The following is a 10,510-nucleotide window of genomic DNA, read 5'->3' on the forward strand; positions in this document are numbered from 1 at the left end:
GGGACGCTGTGTGTCGGCGGAGACGAACTCGAAACTGAAGAGTTGATGGTGTTATTGTTCACGGGGGCACAAAATACGCTGACAATGTCCAATGCAATAACACCAAGTAAAGTTCCAGTGGAGTCCGTGATTACAGGCGTCGAAAGCTGTTTCATGCGCAACAAAGTGCCAGCGCCTGAGGCTGAGTGTCTTAGGCAAGATATATCTGCAATAATACGCAGACACAAGTGCCCCAAAATGAACATCTCCAGGCAGGAGTACCAGGCGTTATGGTCTATACGCAAAAATCCCGATGTCCTCATTTTGCCAGCAGATAAGGGTAACGCGACTGTGATCCTAGACACAGTGGAATATGAGCAGAAAATCACACAACTTGTCAGTGATACCGCAACTTACAAAAAGGTAAACTACAACCCGACGTCTCGTGTTACCACCAAACTAAACAAGATTTTAAATACATTACCACATGAGGAGAAAAATCAGTTGCGGCCCGTAAATCCAACGTCACCTAAGATATATGGACTACCAAAGGTACATAAACCAAACTGGCCTGTGCGTCCCATCGTCAGTCAAATCGATTCACCTACTTACAAAAGTTCGCGTCATATGGCCAAAGTGTTACAGACTGTTACGGGAAAAACAAACAGCTTTGTAAGTGACTCGGCACATTTTACACGCCTGCTAGAGGAGGTCAAAGTCCATGATAATGAGATATTGGTCAGTTTCGATGTGGAGTCTCTATTCACTAATGTACCAGTAGCTGAAACTATAGGTATTATAAAACAACTGTTAAGCGCAAATAATTTACCTTCTGTGTACTTACCTTTAATAGAGTTTTGCCTTACGAGCGGCTACTTTCTCTGGAGAGGAGATTACTATTTGCAAATGGAGGGAGTGGCGATGGGCTCACCGATAGCGCCGGTGGTAGCCAATATATTTATGGAACATCTCGAGGATAATGCTCTGCGTACGGCGCCATTTAAACCCAGATACTGGTGGAGATATGTAGATGACGTGTTTGCGATAGTCACCAGGCAGGGCTTAAGCTCACTGTTGGACCACCTTAACGGTATACATCCAAAGATTGTCTTCACGACGGAGGTGGAAAGAGACGGAACTCTCCCATTTCTGGATGTTTTAGTGAAGCGGGAACCTACTGGAAGCCTGGTACATACGGTATATAGGAAGCCGACCCACACAGATCGGTACTTGAGAGGGACTCACAGGGGGGATGGCCCCCTCACATCTGTCATCGGTACCACGCACCCTGATTAACCGTGCGCTTCGGTTGTGTGACCCACAATACATTGGATCAGAATTGTCACACGTACGACGGGTGTTAGAGGGCAACGGCTATAATTGGCGGCAGTGTTACCGTCTTGCAAACATGTCAAGCAAAGTACGTCCACAGGTTGTTGAGCGTATCCCGGCATACTTGCCATACGTGCGGGGGATAACGGATCGAATTGGTCACCTGTTACGCCGGAGATGCAGCATCAGGACCATTTTCCGACCCATGACACAGATAAAGAACATCTTACGGTCCCCTAAAGACCGGGACCCTCTGGACAGCCCTGGAGTCTACGAAATTCCCTGTGATTGCGGTGAAAACTACATCGGAGAAACGGGGCGCAACATAAAAACAAGACTATCTGAACACATCCGAAGTATTCGCAAGCTCGACAGTAACACCTCGGCGGTGGCTGAGCACGCCCTTGTCTCCGACATGAAACATTATATTAGGTTCGACAAAGTTAAAGTGCTAGCCCGTGAGAAAAATTTTGTATCCCGCAAGCTCCGCGAAGCAATCGAGATCAGTCGTCGGCCTAATTATAATAGGGATAAGGGTTGGGTTTTGCCACCCGCTTGGGACCCAGTGTTGCTAACTGCGAAACGGAATAACATCGACAGTGTAGAGGACAACCTGGTGGACATTGTCAGCGTATTTTGTGCCCCCGTGAACAATAACACCATCAACTCTTCAGTTTCGAGTTCGTCTCCGCCGACACACAGCGTCCCCCCCGCACCCCCCGCGCCCCCCGTCCTGACGAATCGCGCGTTGCGGGCTAGGGCACGCAGTGACCGTCGCGACGCGATAGCGAATAAAGCCGGCATCCACTCACCCTGAAGAAGGACCCCCTACGGGTTCGAAACTGGTCGGTGCCTACACCGAAAGTTCCCACGTGAGTTTTAGCCGTGTTATAAATAATATAGTTACTTTTGAGTTTATAGATACAAAGTGTAAGTGTTTATTGGCTTCTCTTTTTTATAACTTCCCAGAAGAAGGAGGTACTCAATTCGTCTTTTTTTACATTATTTAACGTCATTCATATAAATTGTACTAACTAAATGACAACGATTTAAAAACTATATTTGTGATAGCTTTTTATAATCGAATTTTGCTTGAATAGTTAATGAACGATAAATTCATAAAGTAAACAAAGAATAAATGAATTAAACAACACGGTATTACGGGCGTCGGGCGCCGACTAAAAATTGAAACGGTTCATCAGAACTACAGCGTGATTTCACTCCCAATTAAGCTCGTTATTTATGCATTCGGTTAAATTTAGTAGCTCCACTGCGGCCGTATTCTGGTAACTGCATCTGAGTTGCATTGCCCTTTTTAAGGGAGTAATATCTTGACAGTACACGTTTAGTACAGTTGGGAAATAAGGCGGTGTCCTACTTTAAAAGCTGCAGTTCTTGACAGTGTTTTGTTTATTTATTTATTTAAAATTTTTGCCATTTGGCACTAGTACTGATCTACCGTAATAACTTGATATTGTACGCATTGATACGAAAATGTGAGAGCAATAACAAAAGTGACGCAGCATTTAATTTTATTTGTAAGGCCATTTTTTATTATAATTATTCCGCCATTTGCGCAACTTGCTGCTTCCTAATTGGTTAGTTGTAGGAAGGATTTCTCTCGTTGAACGAAACAAGGCAATTATTTTCTAAATGAAACACCGTGGTTTTCCGCGACTGTACATTTTACGTCTATCAGTGGAAGTCTACATTTACATTGTCAGTTTTTATTCTGATCTCACTAAATTGATAGTAAACATTTTTATAAAATATTTGACGTAGCAGTTGCTTGGCACTGGCATCATCAAAGTAAAATCTCATTAACCCAGTTTTATCACTTTTAAAATTAATTAAAATAATATTTTTTTCCCAGAATAAGTTCGCAAATAACCCGTGCATGAAACGAGAGTATTTGGCAAGCGCGACGAAAGCCTTGTATCATTTCCAATGAGTCGGGTAATCTCTATGGTGGCTGGGATTTAAAAACATCGCTTATGAAACAGCTAACTATTAATTCTGTCTGATGTTGCTCTCTACATTTTGAAAAATGTTTTTGCTCTTTCTAGTCCCTTTTTCAGTGAGTTTACTGTTTTTTGTTATAAACTTTTATTTTACAAAGCAAATAGTTTATTTCAAAGTTTCTGATACTTTTCATTAAAAATTATTTCCTATAAATATTATATGTAAATACTAAGCTTTGTTTTCTGCGACTCCGTTTACCTGGAATTTAAAAGAAATAAGACGCCTATGTGTTCTTCCAGATTATCCTCTACATGTATGCCAAATTTCATCGAGAGCCATTAAGCAGGTTAGGCTACAAACTCTAACAAACATCCATTCATCTAAACGTTCGCACATAGCACTTGTACATAACGGGTAAATGAACAAAGGAAATAGAACAGAGATAGATTATAGAGTACAGGAATAAATAGACTAGGTACTAGGTATATTTAGCGATCGAAAACGGAATCATCAGACATATCACAGAATGGACTGTATTAAAGCCATGCGTAAACATGCATTCAAATGCTCAATTGCGTACAAAAACAGACTAGTCGACTAATTGGTACTTAGTCAACACAATCACGATGGTCGGAATTGAAAATGATTCGTCATTTTAGCAGACTGTCTGCTTCAGGAAATATGTGTGTGGGATTTATCTAGTTAGGCGTACATGCCTTTTATGATATTGTAGCGTACATACATCATATGCATTAAGAGTGTTTACTTACTACTTAATAAATGTATAGATGGATGTTAGAGTTAGCTTAACTAAATGGATTTCTATTAAGTTTGGCATAGATGTAAAGTCTGGTAGAACACGTACTTTTGTTTTTTATTAATTTCATGTGGTTGAAATCGCGGTTGTTGAGGAAAAAACAATGTTCGTAACTCTAAAATCATTTTTATTCAAATACTATCTGTTGCTCGCGACTTCACCCTAAAATAAATAATAATAAGGAACATAGCCTATGTTGCTTATAGATAAATTACCTTTGTAATGGTGAAAGAATTTTTGAAATCGGTCTAGTAGTTTTTATGTGAATCGAATACATACAAAAATAAAAATCTTTACTCTTTATATGTTATCCATCTCATTGTGTATTGTACTTATATTTTTTGTTATGTGCGTAGTTAATAAAATTCTTTTAAGACCTTAATATAATAATTCGTTTTAGCTTAACGATAAATTTGTATTCATATTGAGCAAATATTCTTTATTACTGTCATCTGTCGAAGGAATTTTAATAAGCTACATCTTTCAGTTCAATAAAACTCTGAGCAATTTCACTCTCGGATTCGACGACTGGAGAAATGTGATTTCTTACTTAACTTTTTTTCAAAATGTTCACCTAATTTTGTATTCACTGTGAGTATTGACGTTTGAATTGTTTCTATTTTACAGAACGACAATATTTCAATCACTTACAAATATTATCTCGCTTTAGTAATAGTTTATGGAAACTTATTATTTACATAATTTTGAGCAAATACATTACCATTCTAACCTCTTTGGATCAATCTTATGGCTACCTATTTAATCAAATGGAAAGTTTACTATATGTGTTTTTTTTAACTATTCTGAAAATCATATTTTGTCAACACATTTAAAAGGATATTATCAAAGTGTAGCTGTCAAAAATAATTCTTTCGAAGTATATTTTGTATTCTAACAATTTGTTGCAAGGTTTTTACTTTTAATCTTGTTTTTTATCTAAATGTGACGTAATGAAGTCATGTTCGGTGGAAGCTTCGAGAACTTGAGCGGAATGAATCTGCATTCATAGCTCAAACAATAATATCGATGATTTTCAACGTTAACGATCCACTTGTCTAGTGGGTGCATTGTCTCCGTGTAAAAGATTAGTATGGATTAGTATTATATTATTTAATATAGTTAAAACTATTGTTTTATTTATTCATCTGTTTTAATTTTTTGATAAAATTTTAGTTATACTTGTCCATTTTTTTACATCTGAGAATCAAGTTGGGTTACGTCAAAAGCAAGATGTTTCTTCTAAATGTCTTTATATGATTGCTTTACATATGTTACAACATATTTTATATAATTGTGATATTTTATTTGGCTTATCCATGTTATCTGAATGTGTCTATTCAGCACCCGACAAGCATTAAGATGCGATGCGTATCTTGGCGAAGCGATTTAAAACCGTTCCATCTTCCCAGCATTCGTTCAAATGAGTTCACGATTCTATGCAATCGAGTTATTTTTCCTAGCTTATAGTCTACACATATTTATAAATGTCTGTGTTAACTGTAACTTCTATTGTTAACTATGTAAATTAGAATCATGGGAATTTATGCCTGTGGTCTCGTCATTGTTTTGATTATCAAACTTCAAGGGAACGATAAAATCGAGTTCAAGTCTAAAAAATACCGCAGCCCAAAACTCGGGGATGCGTATAACCGCGAACATAAAACCGAATTTGTAGGAAAAAATGTAAAAACCACCCTCCGTCTCCCGAAAAGGTCTACACAGCAATATGTTCCATCGAAAGTCACTTAGTAAAATGCGTAAGGGAAAATTGACGAATCACTATTCTGACGTAATATTTAACTGTAATAATTTTTATTGTTTACTCAGTTAAACTCTGTTTTTGCTGGAATAATTCACTAGCATCTTATACACTCTGATCTCCTATGTCCTAAATACGTCGAAGTTATGTTGAAGTGGCCTGAGTAATGTTAAAACAAAATTGTCATTCGATTCATGCTCTTCGGAGTGTTAAAGGGCGATTTCACTAGTCATTAGGTTACGTTGTGCGAGAGATCTCCGCATATCATAACGCCCGCATGCTAGGATCGTTTTTTATTGGTTGTTATTGTATGCGTTGGTATATATTCCTTAGATACTGGGAGTTTTATGCTCATAAACATAGCTTACTTTACACCGACCGTCTTAGTCGTTAGCTTGTATGCGTGGAGTCCACGCACATTACACGGATTCGACTAATGAAATTGCCCCCTAAAAGGTATAATACATTCTACATTCACTTGTTTATTTTAGTAACTGCTACCTACTTAACTCGTAAAATACACGAAGACATAGACAAAATATTATCTTTGTAATATTTGCTAAAGAATAACCACAATTTTAGTTTTTTTTTATACTGGGTATATCGAAGAACTTTTCTATTACACAATCTGTCAGTCAGTAGCTAAGGTTGAGTGTGGGCGAATATATTTTTATTAAACAAAATCCACCCCCACAGTATACGTATTTTCCTTAAGGCTCCCTTAGGAAAATGTTTGAATTTCCGAAAAAAAATCCTTACATTCTAGTGAATGCCTTATCCAATATGAAATTACATCGAATACTACAAGTGACATGGTATTTTTGGTTAAAGCATATTCAGAATGTTGGATTTGTATTCAATGAATACATATTTTGTAACAATTTCAATCTTGAAGACTTCTTCTTCTTTTGGTGCCGTCTCCTAACGAAGATTGGCAATCATTACAGCGACTTGAAGTTTGGACACAGCAGTTTTAAATATAGAACGCGTACTTTTATTGTACTACTGGCGAAGATTTTTAAGCCACGATGTTCTTCTCCTTCCTGGACTACTTTTCCCTAGAATCTTACCCTGAATGATAGTCTGTAACAATTCGTATTTCGATCCACGCAAGATATGCCCAAGATATTCCAATTTCCGTTTTTTTATAGTTTTGATAACTTTTCTTGAAGACAAAATGACTTAATAACAATCACTATATCTATAGGCCTATTTATACACGTTATGATATTCGATGACGAATTGATGATGAAGCAATGAATCACCAAGCTGCCTTAAATCATTGACAATGGCAGTGACAAGTCATACGAAAGTCTGCACATTATGTACCGCTTCCATTTCTACCAGCTGTCATATCTGAATTCACTCCCTTAAGCGCATAATCTATGTCAACACTGTTTACTATCAAGCCAGTCTTATCCAAGCTACCGAGGGCAGCAGACGTCACCAGCGCACCATCCATATCTTCGGTCTTTCTCTACCTTTGTACAGAAACGATAAAAGGCAGAATAAAATAATTCGATGTGCTATTGCGAGTGTAAGTATCAAAGACATTTAAGGAGTATATAGACTAGGCATAAAAATTTTTTTCATCGGTACTTTCTTTGAAAGGTACTATATAAGTTGTCAGGTTTAGTGCCTCGTGTCCTTGCATTGACATGCAAATAAAAAAAATTACAAAATTCTAACAAGTTCCATCTTTTGTTATAAAACATACTAAACAGTGTCTTAAAATAAAATATAAACATTTATTTATGAGCAATTAATTTAAGTAGAATTAAGGCTATGAAGAGATAGCGTTAATGAGATTATGTGGAAAGTCTCTCAAGTGTAGTGTCAACTATGCCCACTCTATATTTTTTAATCTCTGGAAAGGACTTAGAGATATGATTAAGATTAATATAAAATGAGGTGAATTGCTAATCCCTATGAAATAAAACGACCCATAAACTATACTAAGCGCTGTCTTAATTACGCGGCAGTCTTAAAGATTTTACTCTATATTAGGGTGCGCACACACCGCGGTAAACGCGTCGTAAAGTCGCACGTTTACGAGTATTTGAAAAGATTTACTACCTCACAGGAAGCTTTATTGGGCTCTTGTTTTAGAATATGCTGTCTTCTTTATAAAAAAAATAGATGTCACCCACGACTTCGTGTTCAAAACTAAAAAAAATTAATAGCCTATGTTCTCTTGCTATGTTCTACATCTGTACCGAATTTCATTACTATCCGTTAAGCCTTTATGAAGACAAATAACAAACATCCATATATCCATTCATCCAACTCGTCTCTTTCCAGCCTCTCTAAATCATTTTCATAATATTTTACTGCTCTTATCTATGCTATTACAATAAATCGTAAACACACACTTCTTTGTTGCCTATATGTCAAACATTACAGCATATTTTTGAATTTTTAGTTTAATAAAAAGCCCTACACTTACATCACGCTTTAGGCTATACATTTTCACGCCATTAAACTTAGGGGTTAATATTTTGGATGAAAACCCTAATGTGGGAAAGGGACCATAAACTACAAGCTGCCAACATCAAGGAAGCAAGGTTGTCATTTATGCATTTAAATTTTGACATTTGACAAATGTAAACAATAAAATGAAGTGATTATAATTTCATGCGGATGAAGCCGCATAGGAAAAGCTAGTATACAATATTTTTACTACTTACGTCAAATTGAAACGTTAAATCGATAATGAAATGACTTCTATCCCTGTTTATAGGACATGAGTAACAAATTTTTCACTCCTGTTTGTTTAAACGTCTGCTTAGTAATCTCACTCCGTAACGTTTTTATCGCCGTCAATGGTGGATTTAATCAACATGTGTTGAAACAAATGGCATTGTTTTCTATTTGTACATTTTTTGTACGTATTTCGAGATATAAGCCACCTGTGGTCGAATAAATCATTATTATTTCATAAATTCGCCACAAATCGGAGGAATGTGCACTGAATTGGAAATAAAAATATGTGTTTTAGGTCACTAGTTATTGCTATTTGTGTTTGTGTTCAAATTTGTTCAGGAGGTAAGTTGTTTTATTCATTTAGTGTATTGTTTATTCAAGTTTGCCAAAAAACTCGTCTTTATGTGTTCTGTAACGTAGAATCTATTCGTATTCGAGTGAATAATTGATAACATTTGTCGTTTTCTTATCAAATAAAACACTTTTTGCAGTTGCACTGTAGTCATGTCCAAAAAACATTGACAAGAACCGGGACTGCAAAATAAAATATTTTAAAACATCCTTCATACTTCTTAAGTTAATCAAGATACACTTGAGTTTTAATATTTTTCCTGTAATTTCAGATAAGCAGAAACATGAGTTCAAACATAAACTGGGTCACCTCAATGAGATACCTAAACGATTCGAAGTACAGGACTCAAACGCGGAAGCAATATTTACAAGGTACTTACGAGATATTAGAGACTTGGCTAGATTGGCAAACATGACTGTGAGGTACAAAGTCAAAGTAGAATTACTGAAACCAGAATATAAGAAGGTTAAAAAAATAGAAAAAGGGTATAAGGTGAAAACAAAGAAGTACATAGTACCGTTGAAACGAAAGAACATGAAACTGTCGAATTTCGAAATAATAATGAGGAAACAAGTGGACCAGATGGCGTCGGAAGCGAGTGTTGCTTTACAACAAGTTCCCAAATCAACTGAACAACCACCACATTTTATATCAACAAAGGCAATGTTCAATGGAAAGTATAAACCCATTCTAAGACATGTGAAATCGAACTACACTAAAATAGTGAAACCAGTACGAAACAAAATTATTACTCTCAACTATGAACCTGTTGTAGTCTAGAATCCCTTTTTATACTTTTTTACTTTTATAATCTTTTACATTTGTGATCGAACAGTAAATTTTTTTATAAATATTTTTATAGTTTTATTTAAAAAACTATTTATCTACATAGATCTATATAGATTCAGAAAAGACACTGATATCTCTGAAATATAAAGTAATCTATACTAATATTATAAAGGGGAAAGATTTGCATTTCTGTATGTATTGAATTAACAAAAACTACGGGGACGATTTTATAAATTCTTTCACCATTACAAAGCTACGATATCAGCGAGTAACAAAGGCTATATTTTTAAATTTTATGCGAGCGAAGTTCCGAGCAACATCTAATTTATATTTAAACAAAAATTCAACAATCAGTTCTAGAACATCCAGCGAAGGTCAATTAATCAATCGTAACTGTAAGAAGAGATAATGATATTTCGAAAAGATTAAATTTTTTTTAAAGCCTTCAAATTATTTTATAGTAAAGTTTTACGATAAGCTGTTAATATGTTTTTTAACAAACATCAGTAGTATTGAGTTGCTTTTGCCGTAATCTGATCGGCTTACGAGGGGTGAATGTTGTGCTCGGGCACAACTTAGCAGAAGATGCATAGCGATAGCCGCCGGCACTTACCTTGTTCGCGCTGCATGAAATAGTCATGTGCATTGCGTATCGATATATCGCATCCTCAGCTCACTGTACGTCCCCATTAAGGAGACTAAGCTAAATAAGGGGTGACTAGGCCATAGTCAACCACGCTGTCCCAGTGTGGTTTGATTGACTTTATCGATATAAAATGTAATGCAAATTATATTACGCAATACGTCTTTAGGTTTA

The 10,510-nt window shown here is 36.2% G+C and overlaps 3 protein-coding genes across 3 annotated transcripts; all 3 read left to right on the top strand.

Moving 5' to 3' along the window:
• Window positions 1-84: 84 nt before the first annotated feature.
• On the top strand, window positions 85-1,275 carry LOC106106199. The gene has a single exon (XM_013286747.1). The coding sequence runs from the start codon at window positions 85-87 to the stop codon at window positions 1,273-1,275; it is 1,191 nt and encodes a 396-aa protein (XP_013142201.1).
• Window positions 1,276-1,387: 112 nt separating this feature from the next.
• On the top strand, window positions 1,388-2,128 carry LOC106106200. The gene has a single exon (XM_013286748.1). The coding sequence runs from the start codon at window positions 1,388-1,390 to the stop codon at window positions 2,126-2,128; it is 741 nt and encodes a 246-aa protein (XP_013142202.1).
• A 6,680-nt stretch (window positions 2,129-8,808) lies between these two features.
• Window positions 8,809-9,684, top strand: LOC106106202. Its single transcript, XM_013286749.1, has 2 exons — window positions 8,809-8,894; window positions 9,176-9,684. Exons 1-2 carry the CDS (start codon window positions 8,837-8,839, stop codon window positions 9,682-9,684), a joined length of 567 nt encoding a protein of 188 aa, XP_013142203.1. The 5' UTR covers window positions 8,809-8,836.
• The last annotated feature ends 826 nt before the right edge of the window (window positions 9,685-10,510 follow it).

This window comes from Papilio polytes, unplaced genomic scaffold (genome assembly GCF_000836215.1).
Source record: "Papilio polytes unplaced genomic scaffold, Ppol_1.0 DF822289.1, whole genome shotgun sequence".
Lineage (NCBI taxonomy): Eukaryota > Metazoa > Arthropoda > Insecta > Lepidoptera > Papilionidae > Papilio > Papilio polytes.